A 25133-nucleotide genomic window follows, 5' to 3' on the forward strand; every position below is an offset into this window, starting at 1 on the left:
ATTCCAGAAGCTGACAAACTAACCGAATCACTAGGTTTTCGTGTTCAGCTTCAGGAACAAGGGACTAGTGGGAGTAGGAAGGGATTTTGACCACGCAACTAATGACAAGCCTGGGTACCCTTCCTGAGGGTGAAGTAAGCAGGAAGGAAGCCTGCTGTTTTTCTATTCCTTATAGAATTGTAATAAAGAGTCGTATTGAGGGCTGGAGAGATGGCTCAGTGGTTAAGAGCACTGACTGCTCTTCCAGAGGTCCTGAGTTCAAATCCCAGCAACCACATGGTGGCTCACAACCATCTGTAATGAGATCTGATGCTCTCTTCTGGTGTGTCTGAAGACAGCTACAGTGTACTCACATACATAAAATAAATAAATAAATCTAAAAAAAAAAAAGAATCGTATTGAATCATATTGAATCGTATTGAAACAAGGGCATCGTATTGAAATAAGGGTTCGTGATTGAGACACAGAGGGAAACATTTTGTCTCAGTGAACTTGCCTGCCTCCCTAAACAGATTGGTCAGACCAGAACTTTTCTGATATTATAGACAAAGAACAGACCGCCTTTGCTTAAGCAAGGGGCTGCACAGTATTTTAAGAGTCAAAAGACGGTGTCTTAAAGTCAAATATAAAAGAAATATAGAGGAAGGAAAGGAAGAATTAAACAGAGGTCAGAGAGATTGAACCTTTGTTAAAAAGCCACACTTGATACAACGGGTAGTGGGGAATAACTTTTGACCTATTAATTTGGGGCCAAACTGAATCAATCAAATCCAAATAGTTATCCTGTCTAGTATTTTTCTAACTGCAAGGCTTTCTGACACCAATCTTAAGGAAGAAGATACTTTAAAGAAAATTTTGGGGTTGGGATTTAGCTCAGTGGTAGAGCGCTTTTGCCTAGCAAGCGCAAGGCCCTGGGTTCAGTCCCCATTCAAAAAAAAAAAAAAAAAAAAAAAAAAAAAAAAAAAATTGATTTCATCATAATGTTAATTTTTAGTTCTCATAAAATTGCTGTTTGCGGGGTTGGGGATTTAGCTCAGCGGTAGAGCGCTTGCCTAGCGAGCGCAAGGCCCTGGGTTCGGTCCTCAGCTCCGAAAAAAAGAAAAAAGAAAAAAAAGAAGAAGAAGAAGAAAAAAAAATTGCTGTTTGCTTGCTGTGTTCCTCTTCCGATATTCTTGCCTTATCAAGGAAGACTTTAGAAGAAAATGTATCTTGAAAAGCTGGATAATCAGTGAATAGTTTCCAAGGAAATGATTTTGTGTATAAGTAAAGCCTGTGAGAGACACAGGTTGTCAGAGTAGGTCAAGCCATACCGTCATGTGCTTCCTCTCTGCCCCCTCTCTCATGACACAAAACTGAATGGTGTCCCCCACCCCCACCCCCTCTGAATCTACCCTGGCCGCTCTTGCGTCCACCCTGCTCCAGGCCCTGCCCTCAGTGGGGCTGGTCCCCAGCGATCCCAGGCACTAAATCTTCATCTTCTGTTTGCTAGTTTCCTTGTATGGAAAAAACTGTTAGTTGGTAATGATATTTATCCTAAGGGCATCGATTACAAAAAGAAATACAAATGGGGGGTTGGGGATTTAGCTCAGTGGTTACAAAGTCCCCACGAAAAAAAAAAAAAAAAAAAAAAAAAAAAAGAAAGAAAGAAATACAAATGGGTATGGCTTTCACATGGTAGGTGGTATGATGGCTTTCACATGGTGGGTATGATGGTGCACACTTGCACAGGGAGATTGAGGAAAAACTTGGGAGTCTCGGGCAAGCCTGGGCTGCACAGGGGGACGTTTCGGTTTGTTTTGTTTTAAGGCATTTATTCAGCTGGTGCACGAAAAAAACACACACACACACACACACACACACACACACACACACCCCTTTATCAAAGCAGCATGTCCTGGTAGAGGATGGATGAGAGAGCAGAGCAGGTGGAAATGAACAGGAGGAAGAGGAAGGGGCTGGGGCTTGATATTTCAAGTGCAGGCTGTGTCTTCTGTGGCTACAAGACCTCTCAGTAGGCTCCATCTCTTAAAGGTTCCCTTCTTCCCATTGATGCCAAGCTGGGACCACGAGTTGAACATGGGGGCTTTCAATGGGGGCACACCAGATCTAACCTATAACACTTCTCTTTACCCCAGAAGATCTTAAGAGTGAGAAGTAAAGCTTACAATGAAAGACCTGACTCGTAATCGTTATCTCTGAGAGGAACATGGGCACCAGATATAAAGAAATTGAGACGGCTGAAGACTCGAGACAATTTAATGGTACCATATTTTGGGTTAACATCATAGGCATTTTTCTCAGTAGATTCCTGGGAGTTGACCATTGAGCTACTGGTGGAAGGAGGATGGAGACAGAGATTGTTCTCTTGGGTCCAGTTAGCTATTCTAACAGATTCTGCAGAAGCCTAGCACTGGAACCGGGAGGTATAATAGATGTGTATTTCAAGACTATTTGTAACGTGTTATTCAGTCAGAGACAGAAACAGGAAGCTCTGGAGCAATGATTCCTCCCTCCTACAACAGATGCTACCAGTACCTCCGGTGCCCCTGGACCTCTCAGAATTCTCACTTGGTCTTCCTGTCTGTGCCCCCTAGCTTCTCACTCTTGGAAATTTAGACAAGGGTTCCACATTTGTGCTTGTTTAGCACATCAGACTAGCAATAAATGACACCCTCTCCCTACAGGTAGGTACCTCAACCAGTGGCTTTCAGAGGTGCTGTGCAGACTCCAGTCCTGCCCCTGTGTAGGTAGATCTGTGGTGAATGCTCACAGCTTTCCTGCAAGGCTGAGTCCTGTTGCCAACTAGGGTAGTGGCTTGGTGACATGTGCTTTGCTATTCTCTCACTCCATATCACCGACCACTTTATAACAGTGTTTTCTGTGCCCCCATAACTACTTGTACCCACATTCTTGTCACAGGTCTGGTTCAGAGGGAGCCAAACTAAGGCACCTTTACTATGTGGCCTCCTCTAGGACATTTCTGCATGTCGGTCGGAACGAGAGCCTGAGGAAACCTTTGGGGAGTAAGGCACTGAACTGTTCTGCCACACCTGGCCTACACATTAGCTATCTTTACAATGGTGATGTCTAAGGGGCTGGTGTTGGATGAAATTAATGCTTCCAGAGGAAAACCCAAAAGAAATCACACCTGAGCAGCGTGGTCATCTGAAGAATATCTCAGTCTGCACACATGCAGGGTCGGGAACAATAGTTAATAGCTGGTAAGGCTGGGGCCTTGTCACATCCCTAGAATTGATTGCACTATGGGTACAGCACTCATACTTGTGATACTAGAATTCGGGAAGCTGAGGCGGGAAGATTTCTATGAGTTTGAGGACATCTTGGGATATAGAGCAAGACCTTGTCTCCAAATCCATGATTCCCAGTTCTGATCTGGCCCCTTCCTCAGGCTGGGTTGAGCCATCACAGGGCAGAGAAAGGTTTACCTGACTCTTTCCAAAGTGGCTGAAGGAAGGAGAGTAAAAATTTGGTTCCTTCTCAGAGAAGAAACAGGCAGAAAATATCCACCAAATATCCCCAACAAAAGCAAAAATCCCAGGAGCCACTTGGCACGGATGCCGAAAGCTTCATAATCCAACAGGTTATCACGTCTTCTCCCGACCAGGCAACCAAAAGCCACAGCCAGCACCCGTGTCCCTGCTCTGTCTATTGCCCCAGGGTGGATCTGGCCTCTGAGACAGACACATCTCATGAGCAGAGTCCTAGCAATTGGGGTAGATACTGCGAAAGGGACTTCTGGTTAGTAATTCTGGCAGAGTTTAGGTAATCATTAGAATCATGGGCTACAGCTAGACCATGCACATGCCATATGCTATGATATTCATATTGACCACAAGTTATATGTATGTCTATGTAGGTTTCTTGGGAACCATACAAGAAGTTAGGGTGTTTTCTTTGTGATAAAGATGGGGCCTTGCACGTGTTCAGTTGTTCAAGCAACTGAACGTTTGGGTGTCCTCACCTCTCTTCCTTCCTTTCTTTAGCTAGCTTTGATTGAAAACTTCGGAGATGAACTTTCTTTCATAATTCTAACCATTTCTTTGCTCCTATTGAATGAAATGGGCTAATGTTAAACCTTGAAAGAGAGACTAGCTGAGTGCCTCACCAATGTAACTCGCTCTACCTAGAAGCCATGTCTTTTATAGAATTTAGCACGGGCAATGATGTCATCCACTAAGTCGCCTTCTATGTCTGCAGGAGTGACAATAGTTTCCATCCCCGATTTAAAAGCAGTCAGACCACCTGAAAGGAAATACACGTGTTTAGATTCCAATCTAAATCAGCAGAAATAAGACCCGAGCTTCCAATACCTCATCACCCTCCAGGCAAATAGTCCAGAGTAGTAAGGTTTCTGTTTTCTCTTTACATAGCCCAGATCTGATAGAACTAACACAAGATTGTAACATTTTCTCATTTATTCAACAATTCATCCATCCAACATGTTTTTAAAGCACCTATTGTGCCAGAAATGTCCCTCACCGAGAACAAGCTACCCAAGACCTGTTCATTTCTCAGGAGGGCTTGTGTGTACGCATGCACCATTTTACCCTAAGAGTCCATCTGCCGTCATTGTTGATATATTTAAAGGACTTGTGTTTGAGGCTGGCTGTACTCATTCGTGCCTTTGAGGACCTTGGGATACTAACAGAGAACTCCTTGCTCAGAGTTCAGACTATTAAAGGACGGAAAGAGATTATCCATGAAACTATGTAAGTCATGATCCTATAAAAGGCAAAATGAAAAACCGATGATGGGTAGGAAGAAAAAGCCAGTGAATCTAAGGGGAAAAATTCTGTTTTTCTGGCTGTGATGACTGGCTGCATTGGTGTCTCCAAAACCAAACCAAAACAGAAACAAACAAACAAAAAATTAAAAACAAAAAACAAAAGGGGGAGCTATGTCGGTAGGGTTAGTGAGTTAATTCTGGCTGGAGCTGCTGACCTTGAGGGGCTCTGAGTTCAGCCAAAAAGAGTTTTGTTTTGTTTTTTACTTAGATTTCTCTGAGTTAATTGAAGCTCTGAAATTTCTCAGAGTAAAAGTTTATTCAAACAATTTGAAAAAAAAAATAGTAGTGTTGGCCTAGGAAGAAAAAAAAAACTATAAGAATGTAAACACTGTTTTAAACTATTCTGTTAAGGCTTAGGGTGTTGGTCAGTGGCTTAATAGTTGACCAGAGGTACAATTAGAAGAAGCCCAGCATCTTACAGGAAGGTGAAGAACATGAGGCCATTCTTGAGATGGGCTGCCTTGGAGCTTTCCAGGGGGCCTGGGCCACGGTTACTTTCAGTAGTTTCATTTGCTTGCCCATTTAAATAAAGCACAAGGCGTGGGGCCTACCTTTCAGGTGCTGAGCTGCATTCCAGGTAGGAAATTTCCTCTTCAGTGCCTTAATTCTTTCTGTCAGAATCCCAACAGACTGTAGAAGGTGTTCCTTGCTGTCCCAGGAACCAATAGGATGGTACATGTTTTTATCAAGCTAGAAAATTCAAACAACCATGTCAGTGTCTGGGCAAGGTGGCACCGTTTCTGCAGTTCTGCAGTTCCTAGGTCTCTCCCCTTGTATTCAAGTTCAAATACCAGTGGTAGCATCTTTCCTTTAATCCAGGAAGGCCTACATTCTGATGTCTTGTCTCTCATAGACAAGAGAGTCAGAGGAAAAGCTGTTTTGGAGAAGCTCACTATGTTCTTTCTGATAGGTGGAAAGAGGAAGAGAAGAGAGGGAGAAAAAAAAGATTTCAAAACAAATACTTAGTATCCAATTTATAAGTTTTTGTGATGAAAAAATGCAGCTAATTAAAATATAATATTGTTTCTAGCCAGGCTTGGTGGTACAGATGATCCCAGTATTACAGGTAGGAGCCCAGCATAGGCTACAAAGTATCTGGTTGACCAGAGCTACAGAGTGGAATGCTGCCTCAAAATAAACAAAGAAAAGGCCTGGAAACCTGTTTTAAAGAAATGCCCAATGGCTGTCTAGAATGAAACACCACAGGTGTCACAGAGCAAGGTGTGCCCAGACACCTGGGTGTTCCGTCCTGGAATGGACTCTGAGCGTCAGCTCGGAGAGATGAAGTTAGGGTGATGTAAAGTCTCTGGCCCCCTACCTGCATCAAGCCAAACCTCTGTCCCTTATGGTCCCAGCCATTTTGCAGGACAGCCCCGCCGTGGCTTTCTCTGGAGATGATGGCAGCGATGAGGGCTGGGTCGATGCAGTGCCTCTGTCCCACTTCTTTGATGAGGATCCGGTAAGGCTTTATGGCTTTCAAGTCCATCTCAGCAAACATTTCAGAACCGTGGATCCCTATGTCGGCAGAAAAGAAACGATTAAACGATTTCCTCTGCTGCAGAAGGGGTCCGGTTCTCGATTTTAGCCTCTGCTTCTAACCACGCCCACAGATCAGGGCAATCATTCCAACCGCGGAAACCCAGGAGCCAATGACGCCTGCCTGAGCCTCTACAGCTGTCTCTCGTTCTCCTTCCTGCCAAGACGCTGCACTAGGGGACTAGGAATCAGGATTTTAATCCGGCTCTGCAACCAGCTAGTTCTGTGCCAGAGGTTGTGGTCTGTGCACTGAGAACACGGATTCATACATGACCTTGCACGAGGAAGGCTTAGCATGGGATTGCAAAGGAGAGAGGTGTCAAGAATGAGAGGCTCTGCCTGCTTGAATACCCATGCTGCACCGTGAACTGAGCACAGCAAAGCCAGAATTGAACCTTTGAATTCTTTTGCCAAAATCAACACATCCAGGCATGGTTTAGAAAGAATCGGGACCCCATAAACATACAGCCACCAAACCCAGACAATATTGCTGATGCCAGGAAGTGCATGCTGACAGGAGCTTGATAGAGCTGTCTCCTGAGAGGCTCTGCCAGAGCCTGACAAATACAGAGGCTAATGATCGCAGCCAACCATTGAACTGAGCACAGGGTCCCCATTGGAGGAGTTAGAGAAAGGTTTGAAGGAACTGAAGGGGTTTGCAACCCCATAAGAACAACAATATCAACAAACAGACTAAACCACTGCCCAAAAACTACACATGGACAGACCCATGGCTCCAGCTGCATATCTAGCAGAGGATGGCCTTGACGGGCACAAATGGGAAGAGAAACGCTTGGTCTTGCCAAGGCTGCCCCCCAACCCAGTGTAGGGGAATGTCAGGGCAGGGAGGCGGGAAGGTGTGGGTGGATGGGTAGGGGAGCACCCTCATAGAAGAAGGGGGAGGGGGATGGGATAGGGGGCTTATGGACAGGAAACTGGGAAAGGGGATAACATTTGAAATGTAAATTTTAAAAAAATCCAATTAAAAAATGTTTTTTTTTTAAAAAGACCTTGAGGTACAAGATGAAGATTCTAGAGACATTTTCTCTTCTCTTTTAAAATAAATTATAGGGGTTGGGGATTTAGCTCAGTGGTAGAACGCTTGCCTAGCAAGCGCAAGGTCCTGGGTTCGGTCCCCAGCTCTGAAAAAAAGAAAAGAAAAAAATAAATTATATATATTTCTGAGCTAAATAAATAAATAAATGTGTAAAATTTGAAATCAAATATATTGTTGCCTCCCCCAAAGAAAGAAAGAATCAGGAAATAAAAGAAAAGAAGTAGTTTGTTAGGTTAGCTAGGACTTTTTTGGGAGGGGGAAGGGGGCAGGGTCTCACAGTATAGCCGTTGCTGAACTAGAATTCAAAATATAGAGCAGTGGTTCTCAATCTTCTTAATGCTGTGACCTTTAATACAGTTCCTCATGGTGTGGTGACCCACAACCATAAAATTATTTTGTTGCTACTTCATAACTGTAGTTTTGCTACTGTTACAAATCATAATGTAAATATCTGATTTGTGACCCCTGTAAATGACCCCTATCCCCCAAAACGGGTTGGGACCCACAGGTTGAGAATCACTGATAAAATCCTTTCTTCTGCCTCAGGAGAGTTGGGGCTTGGATGTACACCACCACACCCAGCTTGATTTTACCTTTTAATTTTGGATTCATGGTTGTTATTGTTATTATGATGTTGGCACCTTTTCAAAACTAATTACCTCCTAAGAAAACTCTGCAAATGACAATGGGGATGGGGATGGGTGGAACCCTGCTCCATTTTGTATTTACCACAATTCATCAGATTGTTTATGTCACAGGGAGCCCCAAAAGTCTCCATGGTCATGACGTCTCCGTAGCAGCCATGGTACAGACGAGAGTGCACATGAGGGTTCGTGGAGTGAGTGAACCCAGGATATGAGCCCCTGGCAGTGCCTGGAAGGCAGAATGATTATATATGAAAGCCTGTGAGAAAATTACTTGTCTTCTCTCTCTCTCTCTCTCTCTCTCTCTCTCTCTCTCTCTCTCTCTCTCTCTCTCACACACACACACACACACACACACACACACACACACACATGCTGTGTAACAGTAGAGACCATAACTTATCCTGCCAACACTTTTTCTACCAAGGATTGATCAGACAAAGCAAAAATGACCCTTTTCCATTTTGATCGCAAACTTTGTTTTATCCTCTGGACATATTCCAGAGCACCATGGGAATGTGTGTGAAAGTTGGTGCATATAGGTTTCATATAAATGTGTGTGTGTGTGTGTGTGTGTGTGTGTGTGTGTGTCCGCCCAGCGCAAGACTCAGAGAAGGTTCTAGAGCACCTTCTGATACAAGTGCTTCTGGGCATGAAAATAGCCCATCATGTGATGGGATTGTATGTTCATATGCGATCCCATTATATTTATATTTTCAAAGAAACAAAACAAAGATGAACCAAAGAACAATGAGAATTGTTAGGGAGAGGAACAGGCCTAGACACTAGGTGTTGGGGGTTGGTCTGAATCTGCTTATATTCGTATGCTTAATTCTTGTACCCCAAGATCTGGTTGCCACAAAATGAGCAAATTCCCAGTATGCCAGTCCTTGTTATACAAACTTTACTCCCCAATTAAAAAAAATGGTTAAATAAAACTGGCAACAGCCAATTACTGAGGGGAATAGAGAGGGGTGGAGTATGAGTTACCAGACCGGGGGGTCATAGTAGGGACCACAAGGAGAAGGAGAGAGAGAGAGACAGAGAGTCAGGAGAAGACAGAACAGGAGGTCTCCATTAGTCATGATGGACCAGCAGCAGGTGCCAGAGCGAATGCCTCCCGTGATCACCAGATCACTGGAGCAGAAGTAACCCAGGAAGACTCAAACAGTAAGTGCTTGGGGAGGTAGCCAGTCTAGAGTTCGAGAACTAGATTAGGGGTAACTCCCCAGTAATAGCCCAGAGCCTAACAAATAAATCACAGTTTGAGTCTCATCATTTGACGGTAGATGGGGATAAACATTAATTTGCAAGTAGACTTTTTTTAGGTAGTTTGTAGGTAGTTTTTTTTTTTTACTTTGGAGGCACGCAGATACTGCTATAGTTCAAAAATGAAATTGACTAGGAAAGAGGAATTATCAAGAGACAAACAAACCCAACGCTATACAAAATCGGGAGACTAACACATAAGATACAATTATTTCAGATGAGCTTATGTCAATGTAAATATATCCAGTGCATCATAGGACATATATGTGTGTTATATGAATATATTGTGTCATAAAGTGATCATAAATTATATTCAAAGGCTCATTGCTGGTTATCTTGATAGTCTTCACAAATGATAATATAAAATATATGCAACACTGCATAGGTACAAGTCTAGAACCAATGTAAAGCTTTTGTGTTCTCAACTATGAATTTAAAATATCTTTGTGAATATGAAATTGATATTCTCTTGAAAGAAAGATATTCATTCTCTAGTTTTTGCTATTTCAAAGATCTGAAGGGAACGCCAGCACCGACAAGTGAAGCATTCCTCGCTCCCAAACTGTGGTCTCTGTGGTCTCTGAGTACCACTCTCTTCTAAGAAGGTCCAGGTACAGAAAATGGCCGATTCCTGGCTTGGGACCCCCCAAAAAATGTGTGTGACAGGGAGGAGCCACATCTTCTGCCGGAGATGGTCTTACATTTTGCTGGTGAAATGTTTTGTTTGTCCTTTTTAGTTTATTTTACTTTCTGTGTATGGGCGTTTTGCCTGCCTGTAAGTCTGTGCACCACGAAGGCCAGAAGAGGGCGCTGGATCCCTTGAAACTGGAGTTAGACAGTTGTGAGCCACCGTGTGATGCTGAGAGTCTGACCTGGGACCTCTTGAAGAACAACCAGGGCTCCTAACCACTGAGCCATCTCTCCAGCCCCAGGCAAAAGGTTTTGATGTTTTAGATTTGCTCTAAAAGACTTCAGTCAAACATTACACGCCACATACACATAGCTATGCGCATGCGCGCACGCGCAGAGTAAAGCAAGGTAGGCACCAGGGGCTAGATTAAAGTGGCAAAGGTTTTAAGCTGTTAAGGCTGGTCAGGGTTGGTCAAAGCTTACTATACAATTCTCTGTCTCGTCGGTTTGAAATTTTCTCCAGCTAAAGGAAGTTTTAGACCTGGTAAGTCAGCTCAGTTGGTAGAGTGCTTGCCTAACTTGCCTGAAGCCCTGGGTTTTATCGCCAACAAGGCATAAACTGAGAGGACTGGTAACACCAGCAATCTATGCAGTCAGTAGGTGAAAATGGGAGGAGGTTCAAGGTCATCTTTGGCTATGAAGTGTATTTGAAGCCTTGGCTACAGGCAGCAGTATTGGCCACACAAAGAAACCCTGTTTGGAAATGTATTTGTATGTATATATGTATACATGTATATATATTGTTTATAAAATATATGTCTTAATGTTTTTCCAAAAGTAACTTTATGAAAGCGAGTGGGGGTTATAACAGGAATCGAGTGTGTGTTCAGCACGAGCCAAGGTTCAATCCTTGGCACACACACAAAAAAATCGCTTTGCCAGAGAGCCTTTTTTATTTGCCCATATGAAAAAGAATCATCCTCACATTTCACTCCTTGGCCCCCAGTACCTTCCTCTGCTATGAAGAGATTGACAGGCTCACTGTCCATTCATAGAGGAGCAGCTCACTATGTAGGCACAGCCCACAACCATCAAAACAGCCTGAGCTACTTACTAAAAATGCTTGCCCTCTGGGCTCCCATACCAGGTCTACTGAGTCAGAAATGTTATCCCCAACACCAACGAGCCTGCTCTTAAGTAGCGTCCTCAGCTGACTGTCATGCATATTTGAGGACTATTGCTTTAAGGACCTGCAATCGACCACAGACCCTCTACTGTTCATGCCAGCATCATCGACGCACAAGTCTTTTAAAATTTGTCATCCTTTGCTTGCACACAGATAGCACAGGGGCTCGCCATTAATGCACTGGCTGCACAACTCTGCTCTTAGCTGGCAATTAGAAATGAGTAAAAATTTACCAACATGCTGCTCTGCTTTTGACCACAGGTAACTGCAAATTATTGCTCTTAGCTTGGGCTCTCATTTACGAATTTAGAAGACTTTTAAAGTACTTCCTTTCCAATCTATCATGACAACTGGAACACTGTTTGCAGAGGGTCTTTATCTTTCTTAGGCTGCTGTTTCCACGATTTCTTCCCTTATTTTCTATGTATCTATTTTTATTTTGAGAAAAAGTATCACTCTATAACACAGACTAACCTGAAATTCACTATGAAGTCAAGGCTAATATCGAACTTGTGGTAATTCTGCATCAGCCTGAGTGCTGAGATTACAGGGATGAACCACCACACCTGGCTCACCTCTTCCTCTTCCTCCTCTTCCTCCTCTTCTCCTCTTCTTCATCTTCCTTCTCTTCTTCCTCCTCTTTCTCCTCTTCTTCTTCCTCCTCTTTCCTTTCTTCCTCCTCCTCTTCTCCTTTCCTCTTCTTCATCCCTTCCTTACTGTTCCACTAACCTTATCCAGGACAAGGGCTCAATTCCTAGCTCCCACATAGTGGTTCACAACCATCTTGCAGTTTTATGGTATCCAATGCCCTCCTCTGCCCCCACACAAGCACACGCATGGTGCACAGACATATACACACAGGCAAATCACCATGCCCATAAAATAAAATAATTGTTAGAAAAATTGAGAGGACTCTTCTTTTCTGGCCTCACCGACTAGCTCACTCCACCCTGGACATTTCCCTGGCATCTGACCAGAGAGCTTCTGCTAAGTCATTCTGTCCCTCCAGCAGGCACTTCCTCATTTCTTGACCTCCCCCAAAGCCTTTCAGGTCTGACCGTCCTATATGGATGTGAACTCTTCCTTCTAAATCCCCACGCTAATGGATTTTCACTCTACACATCTCATTTAAAGCCTCTCACCCACTCCCTAGCAGCGAGGATTTTCTCTTCATGACTTAGCTCTCGCACTGTTCCACACTCCTCTTTCTAAGAAACTCAGTCAAATGGGTGCACTGTCAGAAACTACATAGGCTAATTAGTATTTAATTATTTTAAATCCCCGCTAATACCTCCTTTGTGCGCTTAGCAAGCAGAAGACGCTCTTAAAAAACGAGCAGTTGGGCTGGGCAGTGGTGGTGCACACCTTTAACTCCAGCATGCAGGAGGGAGAGGCAGGCAGACCAGTGGGTTTGAGGCCAGCCTGGTCTACAGGGTGAGATTCAGTACAGCCAGGGCTACATAGAGAAGCCCTGTCTTGGAAAAAAATTTTTAAAAAAATGCAGTTGGTCAGGGATGGGGAAGTGGGTTTGATTGCTATGTTCATTGAACTAGAGTGACAGCCAGCCTAACCAATCAGAACGTCCAGTTCCAGTGAGACACCTTGTCTCAAAGAAACAAGGTAGCGAATGATGGAGGAATGATGTCAATTCTGACCTCTCCCTGTGTGTACATGCCCTTGTGCACGCACGCACACACACACACACACACACACTGTACACACAAAGACACACACACACACACACACACACAAGCAAACAACTACTCAGTCTGTTAATAGCCAAGCCAGTCACTCTTTTGTTCCTTCTGACATGCTAGAAAGCAGACGCCCTGAGAATAAGGGAAAATTGCTACTTACCAACGAGAGCAATAAGTCCCCAGAACACCACCGAGGGCACCATGGCTGTCACTCTTACCCTTCGGGACCTGTTCTGGATGGAAATAGAAACAGATTAATTTTAAAACTTGAAGGTTTCTTAACAGGAAGTCCCTGTCATTTAAACAATACATCGAAAAGCTCAGAATCACTTCCAATACAGTGTCTGTTTCCCAGCTCCTCGACAGCGGCCCTGAAGTCCCAAGCATAGCTGCCCTTAGCACACTCTAATGGTGTGACTCCTGAACACCCCTTTAGCCTTCAGCACACTGTGCCTGCCCTTAGAACACACAGTGTGACTCCTGAAACAACATCCCTGCAGCCTGAAGCACGCCATGCCTTTCGCATACTCTTGACAGTGTGACTCCCAGTAGATTTCAATCCGACATCACGTCTTCCTGCCCCACGTACACTGAGCCGAGGGTTGCTGTATTCTGTCTCTTCTCAGATGGGCTCTTCCCCCGGTTTCCTTTCTGAAGCGTGCTCAGTGTTTCACAAGACGCAAGGGGAGCAACCACTCACCTCCCCTGCAGTCTCCCAGAGAAGTCTTTGGAGACACCCTTAGTGGCAGCCACCTGTAGATCAAGATTTCACACAGGGTTGGCCTTTAAAACATGTCCTAGAGCAGAGGTGTGACAGTCGGAGGCTCCATCAGGCGGAGGCTGGCTGGGCCTCTGGCTTCGTTCAACTGAGCAGACCTCAGTGTGGCTCTGCCACTGAGAAGGAAGCTTTTAAACACTAGGACCTAGACTCACCTGCCTCCTCTACTTTTGTCCTGTACCAGTGATTGGCAGAGAAGCTTTATATAGGGCTTAAAGGGCCTCTGTTTAAAGCATTGACCTCATTAGACCTGATTATAGTAGTACTTTGGATTTAGGTGGCTCCTTTAATAAAAGGACTTCAAAGCGTTTATTGACTACAGCGAATTAATGAATCTAACGAACCCCGGGGTTGCACTGGAGGCATCTATCCGGTGGGTCGTTCCTGGAAACCTAAAATAGCACTAGGCACACGTCTTCTGAATTTGAGTAAAAGATGCTGATAATTAGCCTAGAAGGGAGAAATAAACAGGAGATACTAGCTCGCTTCTGAATAGACAATTCACCTGAAAAGCTGATTTACTCATTCCAGAAGCGTTAGGATTCCCATGCAAAGATGTCGTACAATCCTGCCGCCAGCATGTCTCTCAACTGTGACAGATGATCCTGCCTCTGAGATCCAGGTTCACCTCTAACAGGGTAGCTGTCCGTGGAAGAGGAGAAACACTAACTACAGAGAGTAGCAATCTGAACGTCCGTTGCCCCCATTTTTTCTTGTGTGTGCATGCACATGCGTGTGTGTGGAGAGGCCACGAGTCAGTATTGGTGTCCTCCGTTCTCGCCTTCTACATTATTTTCTGAGATGGGGTCTCCTACTGACCCTGAAGTTCATTAACTAACCAATAGTAGCTGTCCAGGGGTACTCGTCTCCGCCTCCCAAGCGTTAGGAGTACGCATGCGTGCCGGTGTGCGCAGCATCTTACCTACGCGCTGGGAGTTCTTGTTCACATGCTCAGCACTCTGCTGACTGACTCTACTCGCTCTAGCTCTGTCTTTCCCAAAACTTTCTAAGGAAACAGGGGAAAAGGATTTTGCTGGGGGTAAATATATCTCCAACAAGACAGTATCACACACACACACACACACACACACACACACACACACACACACTTATAAGAGACACATACAGGAAATGAAAGAACATTCTTACACTAGGCAAAGCACATTTCCCAGAATGGAGGGTGAAGTCTAGCCCGGACCCCTCCATATATGAGAAATGTTTTTAAGACTACACACAATTCTTCTATCCAACAGAGGATGGAAGGAAAAGGCACTGAGCTAAATGGCACTAAGGCTTCCTAGGGACATGGTAGAGCCTGGGAAAAGTTGCCCACGTGGAACGGGTCTCTATCTCAGGGCACCCACGTCTGCCCTGTGTGCTGTATTGTAGAGTAGGTGCATCCAGAAAGGCCAGGCTGGGATGCTTTGGGCCGACGGGAGAGTCCCCGATTCCTGCCTTGGGTCTCAGGGAGATGAGTCATGGAGGGCCTGCTCTATCTCCACTGTCAACACTGCAGGCAGGGCTGCTCATTAATAAGGGGTTCTGCACAAGACTAGCTGCCTTGAGGCGGCCTTTAGAAACATGGAGGTTATTACCGGCAACAATGTCACCCTACAGGTCACACTAAGGCACTGGGTTTGGGGCCTGCCCAAGTGTTGGCCAGGAATGAATTGGGCAACCGATGGGAAGCTTTCAGGACAAATACGACATGAGAGTTCAGGGAAGAGTAAGAAGAGAAAGAATTTAAAGGTGAAACCAGGTGGGGGCTCATGCTGTCCCTCCATGCTCCTGGAAATTGCCAGCATTCTTAGAATTCTATTGAGCACGAAGCCCACTCATTTTCTCTTCCCACTTCCAGAAGTGACACTGTGAATCCTTCTAGGCATAAAGACCACAATGTCCATAAGCCTTGTGATTTATTGTTTTCAAGTGTGAATCATTCTGCTTTGCTCAAACTGTGATGGGGGCAGAAGAAATTTTATTGGACAGTCTTCAAATGCCAGACTCCTTTGTATTTACAGTGTTCCAGGCTCCAGTAGCCCTGTGGGTGGGTGTTATTATTTTGGAGATAAGGAAACCGGGACTCGGAAAAGCTAACCGGCTTATCCAAGATGGAGCAGCAACAGTGGGCAGAGTCAGATTTGGAATCCAGGTCCCTGAGACTCTGTAACCAATGTTTTCCCACAACAACAGAAGAATCCCTCTCTACATGAATGACCCTGAAGAGCAGCCGTTAACAGCAGTCTGGGTATGAAGCCAACCACAGAGAGTCACACTGGTGTCTCTGGATGGTGCTTGAGTTCTAAGGCACAGAGTGATGTGAATGTGTTGAATCCACTGGGCTCTGTTTTCTCTGCAATGGTTTGGTTAACATGTACTGGATTTGAGCAGTAGGCATGGCAGGGGTGCTGTACCCCTTGACTTTAACGCAATTCCCTCCTAATACAGAGGATGGCTAGCTTCTGACACATGAGGATCTTAACAATATCTTGATATTTATGAAAGAAACCCACAGACTGATTCTCTATCGCTTTCCAAGGATGGCAAGAGTGACTATCCCCAGGAGGGTCTTAAGGGGACCTCAGCACCCAACACAATCTCCACAAGTCCTTCAGGCTTCCCCAATAGAAATGGAAAATGCACACGCAACATCTTTGCTATGCAAACCAAATTGCCGGTTCCTGAGACTGGTCAGTATATCAATCTGTGGCAGCCTCTGAGGAGTCTTGGTATATTTGAGTGCTGCCCTGAGTAGTGGGAATTCCAGTAGCCCCAGCATCTAACTGGCCTCAGAAAGAGGCTGAGGAAGAAAAAGGCGTTTTCCACAAAGCTGATTCCTCGGCCAGTCTCATCAGAGGCAGGGGCATGACAGGAGCTGCTCTATCCAGGCATCTCGGCTGTGCCACATGCCAGCCAACCAACTGGTCCAGGCCTCATTTTTCTTCAGTGTGCATAGCGAAAAGGCTGGACAGGAGCAGATGCCCTTCGAGCAAACCTCTGCAGGTCAAACTCACCTTGCTTACAAGGGGCAGATGTCCAAACAAGGGATGTCCAGCACGGGGTTTGACAGAGATTAGGTCTGTGACTCAGCCTTTGCCATTGTTCACAGAAACACTGGCAGCACTCGATTCTCATCCTAACCATAGTGACAGCTGAGTCATCGTGTGTTTGGGGGCGACTTCCAAAGCGTATTTTCTCCTCTATCTTGAGACTGACCAATAGTAGAAGTCTTTCATAATGTGGGAGACCAGGATTTAAATTGAGGACCCCAATATTTACCATTTTCGTACGGAGAAGGGTGGTATAGAGCAGTACTCATCAACCTGTGGGCCGTGACCCTTCACAGGTGTCACCTAAGACCATCAGAAAACACAGATCTTTACATTAAGGTCTATACCAATAGCAAAGTTACAGTTATGAAGTAGCAACAAAAATAATTTTATGGGGGGAGGGTCACCACAGCATGAGGGTCGTGGCATTAGGAAGGTTAAGAACCACTGGTGTCTTGAGAGGTGCTCTTTGATGGCTCGACTGCTGGTCTCCGCCTTAAATCCAGATTTCCCGTCTGTCTGTCTAGGCCATTGGCAGAAAGAAACACTGCTTCTCAAATGCTTAACCATGCACGTGTCAAGACTTCACTGGGAATTTCCCACAGCAACGGGAACACTGACAAACGCATTACATCGAGAGTCAGGATGTTTTCCATCAGAACTGTCAGTCCTGGATGCTACTGCTCACAGTTGGAAGCCAGGTGTAGAGAGGGTACAGCTTAGAGGAGCCACTGCGGCACCAATGCGGTGATGCTCAGGTAGAAGTCAACCAGATCTTCTCTTCTTGCACCTGTCCAGCTTCCTAGCCCCATGTCCTGTTTCTCCAAGGTTAATCACATCGCATCGCATCACGGATGGCCAACAGAGATGTAAAGTGATAACATTTTAAGGCACAGTTGAGATTTTTAAAAATATTTATTTATTTATTTATTTATTTATTTATTTATTTATTTATTTATTTAAGTACCCTGTAGCTGTCTTCAGACACACCAGAAGAGGGCACCGGATCCCATTACAGATGGTTGTGAGCCACCATGTGGTTGCTGGGAATTGAACTCAGGACCTCAGGAAGAGCAGTCAGTGCTCTTAACCTCTGAGCCATCTTTCCACCCCGAGATTTTTTTTTTAAAAAGGCAGGATATGCAGTACCTTGATGAAGTCTGATTTTTCCAAGTGGGGAATGAGTCAGTTCTCTTGGGGATCCTGACACCAGAGCCTGGGGATGGCAGGCATGCAGCAAAGGCCGTTATTTCTATGATAGAATGCAAACATCTTTGTGATGGGGAAGAATGTGAAATCTGTATGAACGTTCAAGACCAAAGCCAGAACCGTATTGAAAGCCTCTCTTGCAGCTTTGCTTGGAGGCTTCCCCCTAGTGCCCCAGAGTGGCCCTTGCAAGCTCTACCATGGGACAGCTGCAATGAAAAAGTCTCGTCTATGACCAGACCACCCTCCACACGTCTAACATCATCTGATCTCAGAGGTGAAGCAGGGCCAGGCCTAGTGAGTGCTTGGATGGACTGAGATTAACAAGTATGGCCGCTCTGGGCTGGCTAAGGCATGGATCTCGAAGGAGAACCTACGACCATCGCTTTACTAAACCAACATCATCTCTAAGTACTTGTCCCACCCCTCACCAAGGAACCCTCTTTTCGACCATTACAGAAAACCACAGCCAGTGCTGGGTTGTGGAGCCCAGTCCCAACGGATGCCATCTACAAGACCCACGCCACACCTAAGACTGGGGAAACATTGTGGAAGGGGGTGGACGGGTTTTAGAGCCAGAGGATCAGGGAGTTTACTGTGAGATCATATCTCCTGGGAATGTCAGAAGCTATATCCATAAAGTCTCACCAGGATGACTGCATAAACATGAGCTGAACAAGGACCTACTAAAGTGGATGGCCTCAACCCCACACGTAAACAAAAGGTGGCAAAGGGATGGTGCTCAGGGTGGGGGAAAGTCTTCTCCCGGGAAGAGAGCATCAACTGGTTATCCAGCGCCAAATGGTGGGCCCTGAAAACATGCATACGAGTGACATTATTCAGACCGTGCACTGGCTGGTTCTGTGTGTCAACTTGACAGCTGGAGTTATCACAGAGAAAGGAGCCTCTCTTGAGGAAACGCCTCCATGAGATCCAGATGTAAGGCATTTTCTCAGTTAGTGATCAAGTGGGGAGGGCCCATTGTGGGTGGTGCCATCCCTGGGCTGGTGGTCCTGGGTTCTATAAGAAAGCAGGCTGAGCAAGCCAGGGGAAGCAAGCCAGTAAGTAACATCCCTCCATGGCCTCTGCATCAGCTCCTGCCTCCAAGTTCCTGACCTGCTTGAGTTCCCGTCCTGACTTCCTTTGGTGATGAACAGCAATGTGGAAGTGTAAGCTGAATAAACCCTTTCCTCCCCAACTTGCTTTTTGGTCATGATGTTTTGTGCAGGAATAGGAACCCTGACTAAGACAGAATGAGTAGGTTATATTAGGATTACATATACATAATATACATATACATCACATATATCATAGATATACATATGTGACAGTACTATTTTAAAAGACCATGAATTTGCAAGTAAGTAAGAAGGGATTTATGGAAGTGTTTATATAGCTGGTTTTGTCTGTAACTCTGACATCTAAGAAGCGAAGGCAGGAGGATCAGAAATTCAAGAACATCTTTGGCTACATGGAAAGTCTGAGGTCAGCCTGGGCTACATGAGACCCTGTTTCTAGAAACAAACAAATCGAACATAAATCATGTTCCAAGTAGATGCTGATCAGAAGTCATGGAAGCAGAGTCACAAGTTACGCCCACGGAGCACACTTGGAGGGCTGCCTTTGTGTCCTGAGCTAGCCTACGTTTGTCCCCTTCGGGGTTATAACATCTCATCCTTCAGTCACATCGCTGTGTCGGCCATGTTGTTTTCCGTGCATACCAGCCACAGACCTCCTTCCTCCTTCCTCAGGAGGAACAATGATGACCACGCACAGCTCCCCTGAGCCTTAATTTTCTGCCCCTGTAAAATGCAGATGATAATGATGCCTGGGGACTTTGTTTTGAAGATAAAAACAAATTATACACGTGGAGCCGTGTTATAAACCGCAGTGCCGCCCACACACGGCAGTTATTACAGTGATGAGTTGTTCTCAGGCTCGGCTTCCTGTTGATTTATTCATTTGTTTGTTGATTTTTTTTCTCCACAGGCTCCAGAAAAAGAATTGAGGGTTGCTTTATAGGGCAGGAGGCGGCAGGCAGAGCCTTCCTTCGAAGGAAATAGAGCAGGACAAATTGTTGGGACTCTGCAGGTCTCCTGCTGGGACGGCGGCTGAAGTTACCACAAGGGTAACCACAGCCAAGCACTTGTTCCTCAGCTCACGTACAGACGGAAGCATGTTATCCAAGACATATGACAAGAGACGCTTCGGTGTCCCAGGCCAGAGGCACGGCAGAAGGGGAGCTCTTTCATGGAAATTTCACTAGAAAAATCTCACCCAAACCCTGGTAATGCCAGTTGTAAACATATAATTGCTTTTGAAATATGGCTCGATGTAGGTAAACCTTTATAAAAAAGGCCAGGCACTGTATCATCTGGAAAAGAGGGTTTCCATGGTGCCTCGACTCTGTCTATCAATCAAATAGTGAACCAACCTTTCAGAAAGGAAATATACAAAAGTCCAAAAGAGTTTGTGGGAAATTGGTGTGTGTGTGTGTGTGTGTGTGTGTGTGTGTGTGTGTGTGTGTGTGTGTTACACACACACGTAGCAGACACAGGAAAATGAAAACTTAGTTGTCTCACATATTGGTAAGAATACAAAGAACTCCCATTCGCTATTGGGCAAAATGAATGAGGGTCAGAGCTTCCCACAGTTACAAAGCTCTAACCAGTCTATCCTGCCAATGGAGTTTTTAAAACGGATGCAGGCCATTTTCCCCAGAACTAGAGCAAACAGTTCTCCCTGTTGGCAAAGTGTTCACAACACTCATTTCAAAAGGTATATGAGTTTATCTGAGCCATGTGTGACTGGGACTTAAGTCCACAGACTCAGGTTGCCCCAAGTAACATATGGGAGAGTGAGGGAGAAGAAACCCAGAAAAGGAGATTTTGGAGGACACTAGATATACATATGTTTAGGTCTGAAGTGGAAGACATCTTGCTTACAAAACCAACTTCTTGGTGACTTTAAACAGCAGCCGACAGTTCACTGATAGAACAATTAAGGCCTTGTAGAACATTTAACAGTAAGTTAAAAGCATTACGTTTCTCCTGGGGAATTCCAATTCACACCTGTGATGCAGGAATTCCACTCTTAGCTATTTTTTCAAGGAGAATAAATGAAAGGTCTCCAATGAAAGATTGTTTATAATAGCTTTACTCCTAATTAGAAAAAACTCAAAAACAAAAAACAAAACAAAACAAAACCCCAACTCAAACAACAACAATAAAAACCATCCATAGAAAAATGGTTTAACAGTTCCAGCATAGATTTTAGAAATGGAATAAGGGGCCTGGAGAGATGGCTCAATGAGTCAGAGCCAGTTGGATCTCTAGCACACCTGTTTTTGTTTCGAATCCGGTATGGTCGCCTGTGCCTGTAACCCCAGCACTGGAGATCCCTGGAGCTTGCTGGAGATCTCTCACTTGTCTGGTTGTAATAAACACACACCCTTAAACTTCCTTTGTTCTGGTTCTTTCCCAAGCTCCTGCTTTCTTTCTGGCCCCTGAAGTCTTGAGACCTAGGAGAACTGAGCCCTATAGAGCTCTCTGCAATACTGAGGGCGAGGATGTTGAGAATAAAGTGTTCACAGGGTGTGGGCTGTAGCGTGTCCTTGCTACAATGTATGCAAATGCCTGTGATCCCCGGATGGACTGAGGCCCTCACCGTGCAGACGAAGCAGGGGTTAGGGCCTGGAGCTAGAGGCTTTTTAATAATAAGCTTCCTTGTTTAACAACAGAAAACTGTTCATGTCCTGTTGTTTAACTCTCTGATTAAGGAGGTTATTAAGTAGTACTAGATGTTTTAAATGTTAAGTGTATGTATATACAGACACACAGTAAGTCATATTGCATGTTGCATTTTGCTATACCAGATATCATAAAATTGTTTTTCATGGCCAAAAACAACAGCAGGAGTTGTCTCTCCACATCTTTACCAAGGTTTTCTTTAGCAGACATAAACTGGGAAATGTCTCACTTTACTGATTGAGGTTGGGTGTCTTTATTTTTTTTAAAGAATTATTTATTTTATTAGTGCTTTGTCTACATGTATGCACATGTATCACATGTGCCTGGTGCACAGAGAAGCCAGTAGAGGGTTTTGGGTCTCCTGGACTTGGAGTTATAGATGGTAGTGAGCTGCCCTGTGTATACTGGGAACCTAAATCCAGTCCTGTGCAAGACAAGTTAAGTGCTCTCAACCCTCAAGACATCTCTCCAGCCCCAAGGCAGTATCATCATCATCATCATCATCATCATCATCATCATCATCATCATTATCATCATCATTATTACTATATGTGCGAGCTTCACCTTCTCTGAACTCCCTGCTGATATCTTTTGATCCCTTTACACCACATTATTGGCTTTTTTTCTAATTTTAAAATAATATTCTCTTTAGACATTTCCTTTCTGGTCAGTGGGGGTGGACATGTGAGCCAGGGCATATAGGGGCGGTCAGAGGACAATTTTGTGGGATTCTCTTCTTCCACCCTCATCTGGATCTCAGAGGTCAAATTTTGGTCCCCAGATTTACATCACTGGGTAGCAAACACTTTTACACACTGAGCCATCACGCGGGCCTTAAAAATAAGATTTCTTGATCTATCACGGTCTAGAGGAGTAATATTTCTTAATATATTATAGAGGAGTAAGGAAGAAGGAAAGAAACAGGAGGAAAAAAGACAAAGCGAAGAAATTTTGTAGCAAAAGATAGAATATTTCAATACAGTAATTCTCGAGTGTCCTGCAAAAACTTCATTTAGCTGATGAAAAGAAATGTTGCTTTAAAATTATTTAGAACTTTAAGAAATCCTGCTTGTTCTGTAAAATTTGGGGCCAAGTCTGACCCCACCAACCTTGTCACTGCAGCTGGTGTAGGGCTTTCCTGAACCAAGAGCGTCTTCCAGAATTCCATCCCCTTTAGCGGATGGGGGAGTGGGATAGCCAATCGCAACTCTTCTTACTTCTCAGGTTTAAGGTGGGGATAAAGGCTAGACTCTGAGTTTTGATGGAGTTGAGCTAGAGGGAATAGCTTTATATACTCTTTCATGACCCGTGCCCCTTTGCCTACCTTCCGTCCTTCCTTGTCACCTACTCTCATTCTCTCTGTCTCCGTTCTGGAATTTTAGGCTCCACCCACCCTTCCACAATTCATTTCCAAATCTGCTTCCGTCTAAGTGTTGTCTGAACATCACACAGAAGTAAAAATCCAAATCCATCCTTTAGTTTTCAAGTTTGATAACGCTGTCTTTCTGGGTGTTGAACCATGAAAACCTGAAAGATTTAATCAGTGACAAAAGGAGCGAAAAGGAACAGTCCACGTTTAGCTTTGCCCTCCAGGGGAAGGCAGAGCCCACGGAACAACAGGACTCTAAAAAAACCCTGCAAGGATGGCAGTTTATCTGTCTTCCTCATTAGGGAGACCATGGATACACCAGGGTTTGGACTCTTTTTTTTTTTTTTCTTTTCTTTTTCTTTTTTTGGTTCTTTTTTTTCCGGAGCTGGGGACCGAACCCAGGGCCTTGTGCTTCCTAGGCAAGCGCTCTACCACTGAGCTAAATCCCCAACCCCCAGGGTTTGGACTCTTAATGAGTTCTTTCACATTCTTCAATGAGGAGAAATAGGTGCGTGCGTGCGTGGGTGTGGTCTCCATACTTATAAAGAAACTCGGATGGTCTGCAGAATTCCTAGCCATCCAGATGATAGAAAATCAAATGAGCAAAGGAGACCTTCGTGAGTTTCCAAGACTGTCTCTAGAGGAGTCAGTCTTCCTGACCCCATTCAGCCCAGCATTAGCCATTTTTAAAGGATATTGCCAGGTCTTATCGATAGCTTATCGATAGTTCCTGATGCTGGGATTAACAAGAGATGCGCCAGCAACAGTTACATTCACCTTTACTGAGCCCCACTAAGCAAATCCTTTCTTCGGTGCGCTAACTTTTTTTTTTTTTTTTTCAAAATGTTCTATTTTTCTGTCAAAGCTAGTTTGTCTGGCCACGAGTAAATAGAAAAATCCAACTCTGTTTAATGTCTCCTCCATTATTAGTAAAAAAAAAAAATTGTCCATCACACGTGGGTCCATCCACAATGGACCTTTGGCTTGCACTCCCTAATGTGACTCAACTTTAAAACATATCCCTGGGGATCTGGAGAGATGGCCGCTCTTGAGGAAGAGCCCGGCCTGGTTCTTAGCATTATATGGTGGCTCACAACCGTCTGTAACTCCAGGAGATCAGGTACCTTCTCCTGACCTCCGTGAGGACCAGGCATTCCCGTGGTACACCCACTTACCTGCAGCCAAATTCCTCAGACACATGCAATGAAAACAGATACGATCTTTAAGAAAAAGAAAAACAGGGGGTTGGGGATTTAGCTCAGTGGTAGAGCGCTTGCCTAGCAACCTCAAGGCCCTGGGTTCGGCCCCAGCTCCGAAAAAAAAAGAAAAGAAAAGAAAAAGAAAAACAACGCACATCTCTAAAGTCCTCTTGCAGCCTTGGAGGATGAACCCGTCCCCTAATTCTGGCACTGCCTCGAAGATGCGCCTTTCTCCTGCCAACTTCTGGCACCACCATCTTTCTTGAGTCCCCCCTGCCCTATATGGGCATCTGAGTGAAACTAGGACAAAGCCTCTGCTTCTGTGGCAGAGTGGGCTCTCTTGCCTTCTGGAATTCTTCACTAAGGAATACAACTCCTTCATCGCAGGATGCTGTTTTGTTTTTGTTGTTGTTGTTTTTAAATCACTGTTTGGACAGACATAATGATGGTTTGTCCCTCTTATCCATCTAGCAATATTCCTTGTTCCTCGCTGTATTTTCCGTCCCTGACTCCTTCAGTGACTAATTAGACTTGTTTCTTCCAGAATTGGACAGACCTCCTAGTTGGACAACTCCTGGGTAACTGGAAGATCGGTTTTGATTGCTTTCTTGTTTAACTCCGGTTTGCGATTTCAGCTCTTGCTTACGATGTGACCTTCTGGCACGATTGGTATCTTTCAGCCTGCAGGCCCTTGAGCTACAGAGGGAATTATCTGAGGGATATCAACCACGACCATCAACACCAACACCCATCTCTAAATGATGTCACAGTTTGGACGTTTTGACCCCTTGCAATAGTCACACCCTCTCCTCAAATTTAAGTAATGGCTTTACAGCCTATATCAGACTAGCGATGCCAGTTAGGGCCCTTTGGTGCTCCCACAGCCTCAGCCCAAAGTAGCTTCAAAAGACATTTCCCTCCCTCATAATCGATTTGACCCTGCTGAAGAAATTCAA

The 25133-nt window shown here is 44.7% G+C and overlaps 1 protein-coding gene across 1 annotated transcript; it reads right to left on the reverse strand.

Annotated features, from left to right (window-relative positions):
* Positions 1-4144: 4144 nt before the first annotated feature.
* Positions 4145-13029, reverse strand: Lyg2 (lysozyme g2). The gene is made up of 5 exons (XM_032899519.1): positions 12987-13029; positions 8130-8273; positions 6126-6322; positions 5359-5497; positions 4145-4263 (listed from the first exon to the last, which is right to left on the reverse strand). Exons 1-5 carry the CDS (start codon positions 13027-13029, stop codon positions 4145-4147), a joined length of 642 nt encoding a protein of 213 aa, XP_032755410.1.
* Positions 13030-25133: the final 12104 nt, after the last annotated feature.

The sequence above is a fragment of the Rattus rattus genome, chromosome 4, assembly GCF_011064425.1.
Source record: "Rattus rattus isolate New Zealand chromosome 4, Rrattus_CSIRO_v1, whole genome shotgun sequence".
Lineage (NCBI taxonomy): Eukaryota > Metazoa > Chordata > Mammalia > Rodentia > Muridae > Rattus > Rattus rattus.

Bases quoted from the DNA above. Each gene is read 5' to 3' on its own strand.
- Lyg2 (XM_032899519.1), bottom strand. From the start codon at position 13,029: ATGGTGCCCTCGGTGGTGTTCTGGGGACTTATTGCTCTCGTTG. The intron at 5,498-6,125 runs GTAGGGGGCCAG...TGAATTTTCTAG, and splicing joins AGAGGTTTGGCTTGATGCAG to CTTGATAAAAACATGTACCA. The intron at 4,264-5,358 runs GTAGGCCCCACG...ATTTCCTTTCAG, and splicing joins TGCAGCTCAGCACCTGAAAG to GTGGTCTGACTGCTTTTAAA.